At 43.3% G+C, this 16,837-nt stretch overlaps 1 protein-coding gene across 3 annotated transcripts in view; it reads right to left on the bottom strand.

Annotated features, from left to right (window-relative positions):
• STX2 (syntaxin 2) overlaps nucleotides 1-16,837 on the bottom strand; it is a 271,361-nt gene that overhangs the window by 194,356 nt on the left and 60,168 nt on the right. For 2 of the 3 annotated variants that reach the window (XR_011561135.1, XR_011561134.1), the window contains 2 exons: nucleotides 10,539-10,744; nucleotides 2,830-2,948 (listed from right to left, as the gene is read on the bottom strand). Coding sequence is in view for 1 of the 3 variants with exons in the window: in XM_070769352.1 (XP_070625453.1) it covers nucleotides 10,577-10,744 (168 nt within the window). In the remaining 2 variants the exon portion in view is untranslated. Of the gene's footprint in view, nucleotides 1-2,829; nucleotides 2,949-10,478; nucleotides 10,745-16,837 lie in introns of those variants that run through there. The other variant, XM_070769352.1, reaches the window with a different exon arrangement.

Here is a 16,837-nt window from a genome sequence, read left to right as displayed (position 1 = left end):
CTGTTAATGTTCCCTGGAATCAGGAGTTCTCTGGTGTTCTCAAGTTTTGGATTTAAGCCTCTTGTCTCTGGAAAAGCATAGGAATTCTGAACAATCCTATTTTATTTGACTTCCAACAAAAAAGAAAAATAAATGCATGATGGATTACATTGGTGTTTGCTGGATTGTTGAGGATATTTCAGACAGGAGAACTTCCTGTTTGTCATGCATTGGTGAGAAAGACCTTCTCTGCTAATAGTTGTTCATTGAAGACTGGAAGAATTCTGCACAGACTAGCTTTCATCTCCACACAGTTCAAACCTCTTTTCTCACCCACTATACATATGCTTCCAGATCCACATACCTAAGATATGGTGACATTATGATATCATCTTTGGCTACACAGGGTGATGAAGGATAATTCAGTACGGTGGGCCACAGATGTATTATTCCAGGAAGACATCATGTACCATGATGACCAGTGATAATTTGTACCCAGAAGTAACAGAAACTCATTTAATATATCCCACTAAATCCAAATTAAATGTGATCTTAACTGAACTTTCTCTTAACCAGATGTCAAAAGTGCTGACAGCCTGTCTGACAAAACTATCATGAGAGAAAGTCTCAATAAAGAGATATAACTGTTTTAAATGATTGTAATTAAAATAACTTAGCTGAGTAAATTTTATGAACACATTGCTAGGATCATTTCAGGGTCTTGTAAGGGTTTGTGCAATTAAGGATGACTGAAGCTCAGACTTCATTGATTTCATGTAAATCAGCCTCTTGATGAGCTAAGAACTAAATACTTTAATATATATAGAGCTCTAACAAATCAGTAAGACCAACAATTCAATTGAAAAGTTAGCAAAGGTTGTATATACACTGTACAGCATTCCCCCAATTTAAGAAAAATGATGAGTTGTTGCCACAATACAATCTCCAACACATATTAAGTGAAAAAAGAAAAAGGCGAATAATGTGTATGCAGTCTCCAGTCTGCATACAAAAACAGAATGTCTATACATACACAGACTATTTCAGAAAGCTTACAACAATAAGAGTGGTTGCCTTAGGGACTAAGGGTTTGAGAGTGAGAGCTCTCTTTTGCTTTGGTGCAGTGTGAGTTTTTCAGCAACTGCAGATACTGTTTTGTCTTTTTGACTCCAAGTGTTATTACTTACTAAAACTCATTGAACTGTAAACCTAAAAAGAGTACATTTAACTGTCTTTAAAATTAAAAATGTAGATTTTAAAAACATGATTATTAAGTGTATATTAAATAATAAATATATAGTAAAATAATATTTTATGTGTATATATATGCACACACAGGATTTACACACACATATATAAACACAGGACATAATGGAAAAAATGCCCATTGTTTAACATTTGCTTTACTTTAGCTACTGGATTGAATAGGGATGGAGGTAAAGCAGAGTAGTACAAAACTGTAAAATACTTTTAGCTAGATTTGATATGTGTTCTGTTCAGTTGGTCAGTTGTGTCCGACTCTTTGCGACCTCATGGACTACAGCACGCCAGGCCTCCTTGTCCATCACCAACTCCCAGAGCTTGCTCAAACTCATATCCATCGAGTAGGTGATGCCATCCAACTATCTCATCCTCTGTCATCCCGTTTTCCTCCCGCCTTCAATTTTTCCAGCATCAGGGTCTTTTCAAATGAGTCAGTTCTTCGCATCAGGTGGCCAAAGTATTGGAGTTTCAGCTTCAACATCAGTCCTTCTAATTAATATTCAGGACTGATTTCCTTTAGGATTGACTGGTTGGATCTCCTTGCAGTCCAAGGAACTCTCAAGAGTCTTCTCCAACACCATAGTTCAAAGGCATCAATTCTTTGGCACTCAGCTTTCTTTATAGTCCAACTCTCACATCCATACATGACTACGGGAAAAACCATAGCTTTGACTGGACGGACATTTGTCAGCAAAGTAATGTCTCTGCTTTTTAATATGTTATCTAGGTTGGTCATAACTTTCCTTCCAAGGAGTAAGCGTCTTTTAATTTCATGGCTGCAGTCACCATCTGCAGTGATTTTGGAGCCGCCCAAAATAAAGTCAGCTAGTGTTTCCACTGTTTCCCCATCCATTTGCCATGAAGTGATGGAACCGGATGCCACGATCTTCGTTTTTTTAATGTTGAGTTTTAAGCTAACTTTTCCACTCTCCTCTTTCACCTTCACCAAGAGGCTCTTTAGTTCCTCTTCACTTTCTGCCATAAGGGTGGTATCATCTGCATATGTGAGGTTATTGATATTTCTCCCAGCAATCTTGATTGCACCTTGTGCTTCATCCAGCCCAGCATTTTGCATGATGTACTCTGCATATAAATTAAATAGGCAGAGTAACAGTGCACAGCCTTGATGTACTCCTTTCCCAATTTGGAATCAGTCTGTTGTTCCAGGTCCAGTTCTAAGTGTTGCTTCTTGACCTGCATACAGGTTTCTCAGGAAGCAATAAAGTGGTCTGGCATTCTCATCTCTTTAAGAATTTTCCACAGATTGTTGTGATCCACAGTCAAAGGCTTTGGCATAATCAATAAAGCAGAACTGTTATTATTTGCATCAGGTTTACCCCATAAGCCTATTTAAACCTGAAATCTATAAACACATTCAACTACTGCAATAGAAAAATAAGCAAAAATGCAGCTAAGACAAAAATGACCTTGACAATCCACCAAAACAATGCTTCCTATGTGAATAATGGAAGGTTGAGATCCATGTTAGATTTGAAACTTACCCCGGGTTTCTGGTACCCTGAACAGACCCCTCCTTCTCTCCCATCCTGGTAGGCCAGCCTGTGCTGTAGGGAAGGCTGCACTCACATTTGTTTGGGCTTCCTGCAGACATTGCTGCTGGTCATCTCTGCATTCACAGCAGCCCCCGACTCAGACAGCCTCAGCAGCTGCTCCCCATCAGCAGGCTCCTGTCATAGCCGCTCTTCCTGTGGTAGAAAAACCAGAGTCCTTCAGAGCACAGTGCCTGGACCATGAACCACAGGGCAGCCTATCCGGGAACTTCTGTGTGCATTTGTGGAGATGCTGAGGGAACAGTGTTGTGCATTACACAACAGACACCTGAGTCCCCTTCTGCTGGAGTAACAAGTTTCGAGAGATAGACAGGGAGTGGGGAGAGAGATGGACCGCTTCCTGGATGCAGGGAGAATTGAGCCACCCCCAAACTCTACCCATAAACATTATTCCTACCACTGGCTATTCCAAGCTGCAGAGTGGATTCCCAGCGGGAGAGACTGAATTTCCTTGCCCTCTGTGTGTATCTAAGGATCAGCCTGGTCTCTATTTAAATTCACTTCCCTGGTGGCTCAGCAGGTAAAGAATCTACCTGCAATGCTGTAGACCAGGGTTTGATCCCTGGGTCGGGAAGATACCCTAGAGAAGGGAAAGGCTACCCACTACAGTATTCTGGCTTGGAGAATTCCATGGAAAGCATAGCCTGGCTGACTACAGTCCGTGAGGTCTGCAAAGAGTCGGATACAACTGAGTGACTAACACTTTAACGAGGCATTTACTCCATCGAAGAAATCCTTTGCGGATCTCCCTGGGCACCCTGCACTGCTCTGGGTGCTCAGAATACAACTCAGATGAAATCCAGGTCCCTGCTGTCACGCGCCTGTGTCCTCAGGGCAGGGAGGCGGACCACACACAGATACAGAGATCAGGAACCTAGAATGCGGGTTGTGATGGGGCGACAGAGACACCCGAGACAGGTAAGTGGACAGACAGAGGTGGGCGGGGATCAGGAAGTTCTCTCTGAGAAGATGATAGTGGGGCAGAAACCTGAGGCCAGGGAAGGAACAACCTAGACCAGGAGCATCCCCAGGTGGGGCACAGCTGGTGGGAAGCTGAGAACACACCTGGCCTGGCATGGTGGGGGGAGGGGGCGCACAGAGCCCAGGGCTTTCAGAAGAGGAAGGGACTGGGGCCAGGGAGGGGCAAGGAGCCAAGCTGCGTACACTTTTATTAGAAGTGGCAAGAACTCTTCTTCTTTTTTTTTTTTTTTAAGATTTTTTTAATGTGGACCATTTTAAAATCCTTTATTGAATTTGTTACATTATTGCTTCTGTTTTTATAGGCTTTTGTTTGGTTGGTTTTTTCTACCCATTCAGCATATGGGATCTTAGGTCCCCTAGCAGGGATCGAACTCACACCCCCTGGCTTGGGAGGCAAACTCTTAACCACTGGACCGCCAGGGAAGTCCAAGAATTCTTCTTTTTCTCTGAGTAAGATGCCAGCCACTGGAGGTTCTGAGGATTAACTGATGTCCTCTGCTTTCAGACAGTCCCCCTAGTTGTCTCAGGCGGGAGGGCTGTGCCCACAGGCTGGAAAGTCACACATCCCCTTCTCCTCTGTTGACTGTGAGTTTAATAACAGCCATGAAAGAAGCTGTTGTAGAGAGAAGGAACTTAGGGAAGAAATAGGCATGGTTGCTGGGGCTCCCACGTCGAAGTGACAAGGTAGGAGGGTGGGGGAAGGATAAGGAAATTGGCATTTCCCCAGCATCACTGTCCAGCTCCAGCAGAGGATCAGGGAAACGGCTAGAACCCAGTGGCCTGTTAGTCTCCTGGCTCAGCCCCTGTTTTCACATCCGCTAAGATATTCTGCTCAGACCCAAAGTTCCCAGAGATGCAGTTGCATTGGTTTTATCTTCCTTCTACTCAGAGCATGTATTTTTTTTGAGTGTCTGTTGAGAGTCTTTTCCAGTGTCTGGAATTGCTCCAAAAGTTTATAGAGAAAGTCTCCTGATGCCTAAACCACGCAAAGCACTGATGACCCTGAAGGGGACTGGACTGGGGATGTTTCAGGCTGTCTTAGGCATCAGTGAATCATTTTCACCTCCTGATAGGCTCACATGAAAAGATATTTGATAATATCCCACCCAAGAGCAGAGGCAAGGAGTAGAGAATGAGTTTGTGACTGTGGTTTTCATTGGCTGGTGGTGGTTTAGTCGCTAAGTCGTGTCCGACTCTTGCGACCCCATGGACTATCGCCTGCCAGGTTCCTCTGTCCATGGGATTCTCCAGGCAAGAATAGTGCAGTGGGTTGCCATTTTCTTCCCCAGGGAATCTTCCCAACCCAGGAATCAAACCCAGGTCTCCTGCATTGCAGGCAGATTCTTTACCAAATGAGCTACAAGGGAAGCCCTAAGTCTTTTGTTGGTTGGGGAAATCCTATTAGGAATTTCAAAACTGTGTGTGTTTTCCAAGCACAGAGAGGGTCCCAGCAGTGAAGCCAGTGTCAATTTACCCAGAAAAGCAGGAAACCCTGTAAGCTAAGATTAAATGTGCTGATCTTGCTCAGATAGTGCTTTAGTATAACAGCTTGAGGTTGAAATCAGAGTTTGCAAAGTCAGATGCCTACAGGGAGCAAATTGACTAAGGGTGAGAAACATATGTTCTCAATACAAATCCTTATCTTCTGACTTTTTTTAAATTTTATTGAGGTATAGTTGATTTGGGCTTTCCAGATAGCTCAGTTGGTAAAGAATCCACCTGCAAAGCAGGAGACCCCAGTTCGATTCCTGGGTCAGGAAGATCCGCTGGAGAAGGGGTAGGCTACCCACTGCAGTATTCTTGGGACTCCCTGGTGGCTCAGCTGGTAAAGAATCCATCTGCAGTGTGGGACCTAGGTTCAATCTTTGGGTTTGGAAGATCCCCTGAAGAAGGGAAAGGCTACCCGCTCCAGTATTCTGGCCTGGAGAATTCCATGGACTGTATAGTCCATGGGGTCACAGAGAGTTGGACACGACTGAGTGACTTTCACTTCATATAGTTGATTTACACTGTTGTGTTCATTTCTGCTATACGGCAAAGAGACTCAGTTACACATGTAGACATTCTTTTTCATATCCTTTTCCATTATTGTTTATCAGAGAATATTGAATGTAGCTCCCTGTGCTATACAGTAGGACCTTACTGTTTATACTAGTTTGTATCTGCTAATCCCAAACTTCCAGTCCTTCCCTACCCTTCTCCTTGGCAACCACAAGTCTGTCTATGTCTGTGAGTCTGTCATCTATGTCTGTGAGTCTGTTTCTGTTTTGTAAATATGTTCATGTGGTATTTTAGATTCCACATATGAGTGATCTCATATGCTATTTCTCCTCTGTCTGAGTTACTTCACTTTCTGTGATGACCTCTAGGTCCATCCATATTGCTACAAATTGCATTATTTCATTCTTCTATTCCATCACATATATGTACTTTGAGTCCCTTCGACTGCAAAGAGATCAAACTAGTCAATCCTAAAGGAAATCAGTCCTGAATATTTATTGGAAAGACTGATGCTGAAGCTGAAGCTCCAATACTTTGGTCACCTGATGCGAAGAACTTACTCATTAGAGAAGACTCTGATGCTGGGAAAGATTGAAGGCAGGAGGAGAAGTGGATGACAGAGAATGAGACTGTTGGATGGCATCACCAACTTGATGGACATGAGCTTGAACAAGCTCCAGGAGTTGGTGATGGACAGGGAGGCCTGGCATGGTGCAGTCCATGGGGTTGCAAAGAGTCAGACACAACTGAGCAACTGAACTGAACTGACTGATGTATCACATCTTCTTTATCCATTCATCTGTCAATGGACATTTAGGTTCCAACTTTTAATAGAGACAAGGGTATTAAAAATATGTCACTGTTAGTAGAATGGATCTGAAGGGTATCACCACTGGGGGGTACTGATCTCTGACTAGTCCCACATGTATATAGTCTAATGTATATAATCTGATATACATTAGATCAATTCCACAATCTTCCCTCCTTTTGATAAATAAACCTACAGACTGTCCCCAGCTAGCACTCAAGCCTCCTTTCCAAAGACATGGCTTACACTCATCCACTCCCCAAGCAGTCTGGAACTAGAAACCTGGGACTCTTGAACAACACAGAATCAGCTACCAGTACAACACTGTGATCCAGAACTTATCTGACCATTCCAGGCCAGATCACACAACCTGCAGAATCAAACAGAGCTAAACAAATGAAGTGAATAACTACATCCCTCCAGAGCTATCAAGTTCCCTGGAGTGAGCCTTACAATGCCAGAGGTTCTTTCCTTGGAATGTGGCTAATTGGGGGCGCTAAATATAAACATTCCATTTTGGTTAATTTTCCATCTGGGATTTCACATTCTATGTCTACAAGAGCTAGGAATTCTAGAAAGCGATTCCCTAATTGTCAACACCTCACAAAGGGGAGGAAAAGAAACATGATTTCGGGGTCAAGTGAACCCATCCAAGTGAGAAGCGGTAATTGAGAGTGTTCAAGCCCCACCAAAAATAATCCCATTTAACTTCAAACTATGCAAAGCAAACAATGCATGGTCCCTGGTTGAAGTCCTTCTTGATAGTTTCTAGGGAAAAACTTAAGAGAACTAAGGGGGACTTGGCCTTTTAAACCTCAGTTGATGTCACAGCAGCTTTCAGCTTATAGACCAGCAGCTATATAATTTGACTCATCCTTCAGAAAATCTATGCACCAAAAATTCAGATCCTAAAGCTTCTAGGTCAGATCCTGTAGAGTAAGAATATCACATAGACGGGAAAATTTCTGGGTTTTAGGGGTAGATCGATTGACAGTAGCATAAAGTGCAGACCAACAGACTGCAGGCTCATAAATCTGGCCTACCTATTGTTTTTGTAAATAAAGTTTTATTAGAACTCTCATTTGTTTACATATGTCTCTGGGTGCTTCCATGCTATAATAGCAAAGGTGAGGAATTGCAACAGAGACTATACAGCCCGCAGAACCTAAAATATTTACTGTCTCACCCTTCACAGAAAAAAAAATCTGCATCCCCTGGTGAAAGTTTTCCAAACTTTTTGATCAGATACCCCTACTGATAAAAGAAAGTTATAGAGCTGTCACAGGAGTCGGGGAAGGAAAGAAGGTACAATCTGTTTGTAGGACATATGTTAAGTTACTCTTAAAAATGCATTCCAATATGCATTAGATGCAGACCCATACTGTTTGATTCCACTTATAGGAGGTACCTAGAATAGTCAAATTCACAGTCAGAAAGTACATTGGTAGATGCCGGGGCTGGGGAGTGGGGAGGGGGAATGGGGAGTTAGCGTTTGATTGGGACAGAGTTTCAGATTCAGTTCAGTTCAGTCGCTCAGTTGTGTCTGACTCTTTGCGACCCCATGAATCGCAGCACGCTAGGCCTCCCTTTCCATCACCAACTCCCGGAGTTCACCCAGACTCACGTCCATCGAGTCAGTAATGCCATCCAGCCATCTCATCCTCTGTCATCCCCTTCTCCTCCTGCCCCCAATCCCGCCCAGCATCAGAGTCTTTTCCAATGAGTCAACTCTTCGCATGAGGTGGCCAAAGTACTGGAGTTTCAGCTTTAGCATCAGTCCTTCCAAAGAAATCCCAGGGCTGATCTCCTTCAGAATGGACTGGCTGGATCTCCTTGCAGTCCAAGGGACTCTCAAGAGTCTTCTCCAACACCACAGTTCAAAAGCATCAATTCTTTGGCACTCAGCCTTCTTCGCAGTCCAACTCTCACATCCATATATGACCACAGGAAAAACCATAGCCTTGACTAGATGAACCTTTGTTGGCAAAGTAATGTCTCTGCTTTTGAATATGCTATCTAGGTTGGTCATAACTTTCCTTCCAAGGAGTAAGGGTCTTTTAATTTCATGGCTGCAGTCACCATCTGCAGTGATTTTGGAGCCCCCCAAAACAAAGTCTGACACTGTTTCCACTGTTTCCCCGTCTATTTCCCATGAAGTGATGGGAGTTTCAGATTAGGAAAGTGAAAAATTCGGGAGAGGGATGGTGGTGAAAAATGCACACCAATGTGAATGGACTCAGTGCCACTGAACTGCACAGTTACATATGGTTAATGTAGTATGCTTTATGTGACTTTCACCAATGTTTTTAAAAGATTGTTTTAAGTTATGGAGCATGTAGCCCTATTATATGGATGAGTTATGGGATGTGTATATAGCTTCAAAGTGCATGCATGCTAAGTTGCTTCAGCCGTGTCTGACTCTTTGCCACTCCATGGACCATAGCCTGCCAGGCTCCTCTGTCCACGGGATTCTTCATGTAAGAGTCCTGGAGTGGGTTGCCATATCCTCCTACAGGGGATCTTCCTGACCCAGGAACAGAACCATGTCTCTTGTCTCCTGCTTTGGTAGGTGGGTTCTTTACCACCAGTGCCACCTGGGAAGCCCAGCTTCAAAGTATCTCTCCACAAATTATTTACTAACTGTAAAGGGGAGGATATTAATAGTAACCTTAGTGTGAAAAATCTCCAACAGATATTGCCTTATCCAGGCAACCAAATTAACATCACCAGAAGCAGGACAAGTCAAAACCACACGTGTCCTGAATGATGCCCTAAGACACCACATCAGCATTATGTGAGCAGCAACCACACCAAGAACACAAAACTGAATAGAATCTCGAGGAAACATCAGCAAACCTGAATCGAGGGAGAGTCTTCAGGGTCTGTCAAGGTCATGCGAGGCTGGGAGGGACTGGGGACTGTTCCGCATTAAAGGAAGATCAAAAGATGCGATGGCAACTTACAACATGTGATCCTGGACTGGATGCTGGGCCAGGAAAGAAAGTGACTATTTAGGGTATTATGGGGCAATTGATCAAATCTGCATAGGGGCTGTGGATTAGGTACTAGTGGTTCATCAATGTTAAATCTTCACATCATTGCACTGTGGTCTTGGAACAGGATGTCTTTGTTCTTAGGAAAAAACATGCTGAAATAGTTTAGGACAAAAAGACAATGTATCTGCAATTTACTGTCAGTTAGATGGTTCTGGGGGAAATCTCTCTCCCTGTCCCACCATGTGTGTGTGTGTGTGTGAGTGTGTGTGTGTGTGTGTGTGTGTAAACAGATGATTGATAGATGATAGAGAAAGAGAAATAATGATGGATGGAGGATAGATGGACAGGTAGATGGACAGATAGGTATATAAAAAGATAAAGAAATGGGGGAAAAATACAAACAATTGATGAATCTGAGTAAAGGATATGGGGCTTTCCAGATTGCACTAGTGGTAAAGAATCTGCCTGCCAATGCAGGAGATGCTAAGAGATGCAGGTTCAATTCCTGGTTTGGGAAGATCCCCTGGAGGAGGAAATGGCACCCCACTCCAGCATTCTTGCTGGAAGAATCTCATGGAGAGAGGAGCCTGATTGTGTGTGTGTGTGTGTGCATGCATAAATAGATGACTAATAGATGATAGAGAAAGAGAGATGATGATCGATGGATAGACAGATGGAGAAATAGATAAAATGATCAAGAAATGGGAGCAAAATATAACAATTGATGAATCTGAGTTAAGGATATAAAAGTATTCTTTATGCTATTCCTGCTGCTTTTCTGCAAATGTTAATTATGTCAAAATAAGAATTTTTTTAAATGCAGGACAAAAATACCCCAAAGCACCCCCAAGGACAGAGCTCTTATTTTTGACTCATTCCTGGCAGCTCAGGCCCTCTGGGTTCATTTATTTTCAGGCCAGTAATACAAAGTGGATTTACCCTGAGGTCTCCACGCTGTTCCCTCAGGCGCCCCCTTCTCATCGCCCAGTTACTGGTTTCTGGGTCCCCGCCCAGGATGGCCTCCCTGGGCACCTGCTGCAGGGAATGAGTTTCTCCATGGAATTCATGACCTTTGGAGTGGGTGGAAAGCAGGCTTGTAGAGTGTGTTGTCCTTTTCCCAGATGAGACACAGCACGGCAGTTCTTCTAAAACAAAGGAAGAGAGATACTGAATGTTGTGCAAATTTTGGTTTGACCAGTGTGGCTTATGCTGCTAATCCTTTCTAATATCCATTCATCCCTTTTTTCTATATAAACAGGATACTGATTAATTTAGGTTGCAATTTACCTAGACTCTGTTCGAGGTAACCATGTTATACTGCTCTGGCCAACAAGCAGTGCTGATTGGGGTCAGGAGGGAAGAGTTCTGGAAAAAACATTTCCTTTCTCTTAAAGGGGAGTAGATGAGATTAGTGTTATCCTTCATTCTATTTCTAGTCCTGAATACAGATGATGGCTGGAGCTGTGGCAGCCATTTTACAATCATGAGGAAACCCCCAGGAAACTCAGAATGACCGTCCTGATAGCCTTGAGTCATTAAATCATGGCCAACAACTGTATACTTCTCATGTGAGAAAAAAATAAAGCCTTATTTGTTTAAAACACTGTTAGTTGTGTATTCTATCACTTTTTTCAAACCAATTTTTAATTGTCATAAAAATAAATCTTATTTTCCTTTTTGTATCTTAGGCTCCAGAGAAGAGCTATGATAAAATATACTGCATTCTATTCTCTTGGGGGTCCCTTCCTGTTCTCCCTCCCACAGTAATTTTCAGTTAAACTGTGGGCTTAATTCTTCAGTCCTGATTCAGACAAAGCTCCCATAGGGAGTGTTCTCTGCATAAAGCTGAGATTCTTACTTTTCTTCTCCAAACTGAACATTTTCACTTCTGCTTAATTATTAATATGCTGCAGATATATTTAAGATGCGACCCCAGCATAAAGTATATTTAAAACTCGAGCAAGGATTTCCATTACACTGATAAATAAAGGATGAGTTGCTCCAGCCTGCCTTCCCCTGACTGCTCAGCTGCTCCCACATGCTTCTCGCCTTGCTGGCAGCTCTTCTGCCTGTTTGTCCAACCAGCTGACAGGATCATCATAAGGATCATGCTCAGAGGAGTTATGAGCCCAGGACTCCACAGGGAATGGCAAATGTAAACAATAGCCAAGAGGCTATGTGTGAAGATTCATTTATCAAGACAGATCCAAAGAGGAAGACTAGTTCTGGAAATAGATTTTCCCCAGCCTGACTCAGGACACAGAAGAGTGTCCAGCCTCTGTTTAGAAACACTAGCAACCAGACTCCATAGGCTGCAATAGGACAAGCCAACAGATTCGTGGGAGCAGAAACGGCAAAGAGACACCGAGTACCAGAATAAAACATCAATGTGAATGTTGCTCAGTCAATAGCTAATTTCTTGTAGGTCAAATACAGCTGCAAAGTATTCATCTGGGTTAAGATATTATGATACAAACAAACCTATCTACGGGACAGAACAGGTGTACAGACATAGAGAAAAGACTTGTGATTGCCAAGGAGGAGGAGAGTAGGGAGAGGGATAAACTGGGAGTTAGGGGCAATGGCACCCCACTCCAGTACTCTTGCCTGGAAAATCCCATGCATGAAGGAGCCTGGTGGGCTGCAGTCCACGGGGTCGCTAAGAGTCAGACACGACTGAGTGACTTCACTTTCACTTTTCACTTTCATACATTGGAGAAGGAAATGGCAACCCACTCCAGTGTTCTTGCCTGGAGAATCCCAGGGACAGGGGAGCCTGGTGGGCTGCCGTCTCTGGGGTCGCACAGAGTCGGACACGACTGAAGTGACTTAGCAGCAGCAGCAGACACAAACTATTAGTATTACATTTAGAATGGATAGACAACAAGGTCCCACTGTACAGCACAGGGAACTATATCCAGCCTCCAGGAATAAACTACAAAGGAAAAGAACATACAATAAAAATGTATACATGTGTATAATTGAGTCACCTTGCTATACAGTGAAAATTAGCACAACATTGTAAATCAACTATTGTTGTTTAGTCTTAAGTTGTGTAAAACTCTTTTGTGACCCCATGGACTATAGCCCACCAGGCTCTTCTGTCCATGGGACTTTCCAGGCAAGAAGATTGAAGTAGGTTGCCATTTCTTCCTCCAGGGGATTTTCTCTATCCAGAGATCAAAGCCATGTCTCTTATTTCTCCTGCATTGCAGGTGGATTCTTTACCACTAGCACCGCCTGGGAAGCCCCAAACAGTACTTCAATTTTACGAAGAATATGTATTCTTGATTCAGATATATATATATATATATATATATATGTATACACACACACATATATATGTAAATCACTTTGCTGTACACCTGAAAGTAACACAACATTGTAAATCAACTATATTTCAATAAAATTAAAAAAAAAAAAAAACAGAAAAAAAGACATTATAATTCCAAAACACCCAAACAATTGGACATTTCTCTAGATAGATTACAGAGGACAAGATGCCCCTGAAGCTTTGTAATGCTTTTATCATAGATTGCACAGAGATGGCCATGGAAGAGTGGGGGACAGAATGGGTAGCTCCCAGTAAAAGCAGAAAAAGAGCCCAGTGCATCGGGTAGAGCAAGTAACATTGCACAGAGATTCCTGTGGCACCAGGGAATGGGCATCTCCACAGAGGTCTGGTGGTGGATGATGGATTAGGAGGACAGGTCTCATTGAAAGAGATCCAGGGCCACCAGGAGACGGGGATCACTTAGAAAAATCTTGAGGCCACCAAGGAACAGGCATCACTTAGGGGAATCCTGGGGACACCAGAGGAATGGACATCACTTTATCAGATCCTGGGACACCAGGGGAAAGACATCACTGACAGCAATCCTGGGAGGATCAGGAGGTATAACTGCATCAGATGCATGAAAGATGTTTCCACAGTTAGCCTTGGCCTTGTACAGCCTCTGCTCCATTATAAGATGACCATGCCCTTGGCAGTATCCTTTCCTTCAGCCCAAACCCCAGAGTGAGACACCTGCAGGACACCCCCGAACCCTGAGCCTGAAGCAAAATTGTCCACACATGCCCAGTCCACTCTGCTGGGCTTCACTTGACCTGCATGCCCCAATATGAGAAGCCACTTGCAATCTTCTGTGACTTGGAGACCTGGGAGTGTTTGTTACACAGCAGTTGCTGACTGCTAGCTCCCACCTGCTGAAGACAGGCTACCCATGTAGTGGAGGGGAACAGAGAAGTCTATGATCTGTGCTCAGGAACAACAGCCAATTTGTGCAGCCTATTAATTCTATCTGCCTTTGGAGAGAAAGAAAATCATTATACAGTAACTCGAGAGATTTTATGCTTCACATCAGAGGGCATCCCATTATACTTTCATAGACTTGAATATCCATGTTTATCAACAACATTTGTCTACAAATGCAAGTTAACATAATAATGTGCTGTGAGCTGGTTTATCACAACCGAGTCAGTGCACGCCCCAGCCTGCCTTGGTTGTTTCTCAGGGGGCCTGGGGGGTCTCAGTCCCACACAGAGTCCTGGTTAGTCCTTGCTTTATAAAATCAGACAGACAACCTTCAAAACACACAGATATGTATATTTTATTTCCTTTATTTGATGTCAAGGACTCAAGGATTTATTTTTCAACTGTAACATATACTCCATTCCATTGTACAAGCATTTTTCACTTAAAGTCTCAACAATACTGAAAAAAATCAGAAGCTCAGTGGGAAATTGCTTTTCTGAATCCTATTTTCTACTATTTCAAACTGGAGAAGTTATTACACGTTACACATCCACCCAAATGCTCCAACAAATTTTATAAGTGTAGCTTTAAAAAAAAAGTAAAATCCCTATATATACATAACAACCTGTCCTGGGAGCAGGTAAAAATCTTACAGCATCACTTGCTGACTATAAGACAATTCATACAATTGTCACAAACAGTTGTTCTGGATGCCGTACCCCCAGGATATCTGAGATTCATGGCTCTTTGGTGGGCAAAAGGAAGCCTTTCCAAATATCTTGACTTTGAGGCTCTGCTGCTGCTGCTGCTGCTAAGTCGCTTCAGTCGTGTCCGACTCTGTGCGACCCCAGAGATGGCAGCCCACCAGGCTCCCCCGTCCCTGGGATTCTCCAGGCAAGAACACTGGAGTGGGTTGCCACTTCCTTCTCCAATGCATAAAGTGAAAAGTGAAAGTCAAGTCGCTCAGTCATGTCTGACTCTTAGCGACCCCATGGACTGCAGCCTACCAGGCTCCTCCGTCCATGGGATTTTCCAGGCAAGAGTACTGAAGTGGGGTGCCATTGCCTTCTCCGTTGAGGCTCTACCACTTGTATTTTGAGAGAAAGTGGAAACTTTGTCCATTTAGCAATTTGTTTAAAATGTCATCTTGAATTGTGGGATCAAAAATGTTATTTCTCTTTAGATACATATCTGAGAAGAGATCTATTTATATCATATATATGTGTTAAGTTATACATTATATATTAATATATGCATTGTTCCTGTTCTTTAGTCGCTAAATCATGTCCAACTCTTTGCAACCCCATGGACCATAGCCCACCAGGCTCCTCTGTCCATGGGATTTCCCAGCAAGAAGAATGGAGTGGGTTGCCAGGCCCTCCTCCAGGGAATCTGTCCGACCTAGGGATCAAACCCAAGTCTCTTGTGTCTCCTACATTGGCAGGATTCTTTACCACTGCACCACCAGGGAAGCCCAGTATATGCATATGCATATATAATGAAGTTTGAAATTAAAAACCAACAAATGTACTTCAAGTACATGTATATGTACCACTTCTTTACCCATTCACCTGTTGATGGACATTTAGGTTGCTTTCGTGTCTTGGCTATTGTAAATAGTGCTTGATGGCACGTGAGTTCTCCAAGTACCTGAGACTTTCCCGGGTCAGGCTGTCCCTACCAGCGCTTGCTGCAGCCCGAGACACTAGCTACCCTCTGGCGCCACCTACTGGTTCTCTTCCCCCTTCATCCCAGAATTTCCTTGCACTCAAAATCAAGAAGAGATTTTGAGCCAGTGACCTTCTCTTTATATTGATTGTGGGAATGTAGGGGTGACGTTCTGATTCCTAAGGTGGTGCATTTGTGCTTGGACTTCCCTGGTGACTCAGATGTTAAAGAATCTGCCTGCAATGTGGGAGATATGGGTTTGATCCCTGGGTTGGGAAGATCCCCTGGCTAAGGGCATGGCACCCACTCCAGTATTCTTGTCTGGAATTCCTCCGACAGAGGAGTCTGGCAGTCCATGGGGTCGCAAAGAGGTGGACACGACTGGGCGACTTTCACTTTCACACATTTTTGCTGGACATTTGTAGAAAATACAAAAACAGCCCAAAGACAAGCCCCAACTATAAACAAGCCTCTCCCACCCATAAAGCCCCACTTTGAAAGAACCATTGTTCATATTTTTAGTACCAACCTTTCCAGTTTATCTTGTGATATTATTTTATTATGTGTATTTTATGTATATTATATTTACTATATGTATCTTCTCTATACATGTTACATTAGGGGAAGATTATTGTTACTTTATTCTGTTTTCCCTAGAGTCTATTCTGTAACCTGGTTGGTTCTACTTAATTCACACTTTCCCTTAACCCATGATGTTTGAATATTGTCATCGTTATAACCGTCTGTAACTTATGTATTATCTGCCTCCCATTATTTAATATTTCACTTAATTCTGCATGATTTTCTTGGATATAAAGCTGCTTGCTCATCTTTCATGCTTTCACAGCAATTTATTCCTGGGAACAAGACACCTAGATCCACCAACTGTAGGCTTTTTCATGGCTTTGGATTCTCTTTGTCTAATAGCCTTCTGTGTGTGTGTGTGTGTGTGTGTGTGTGTGTGTGTGTGTGTGTCTGTGTGTGTGTGTGTTGTGCTTAGTCGCTCAGTCTTGTACTACTCTTTTGTGACCCTATGGACTGTAGACCGCCAGGCTCCTCTGTCCATGGGATTCTCCAGGCAGCAAGAATACAGGAGTGGGTTGCCATTCCCTTCTCCAGGGGATCTTCCCAAACCATGGATCAAACCCATATCGCTTATGTCTCTTGCATTGCAGGAGGATTTACTGTCTGAGCCACCATGGTAAGCCAAATTGCCTTCTGCTGCTGCTGCTGCTAGGTCGTTTCAGTCATGTCTGACTCTTATCGACCCCATGGACTGCAGCCTACCAGGCTCCTCCGTCCATGGGATTTTCCA

Source organism: Bos indicus, chromosome 17 (genome assembly GCF_029378745.1).
Source record: "Bos indicus isolate NIAB-ARS_2022 breed Sahiwal x Tharparkar chromosome 17, NIAB-ARS_B.indTharparkar_mat_pri_1.0, whole genome shotgun sequence".
NCBI lineage: Eukaryota > Metazoa > Chordata > Mammalia > Artiodactyla > Bovidae > Bos > Bos indicus.
The sequence above is the reverse complement of the archived record's forward strand: the minus strand, read 5'-3'. Positions and strand labels throughout refer to the sequence as shown.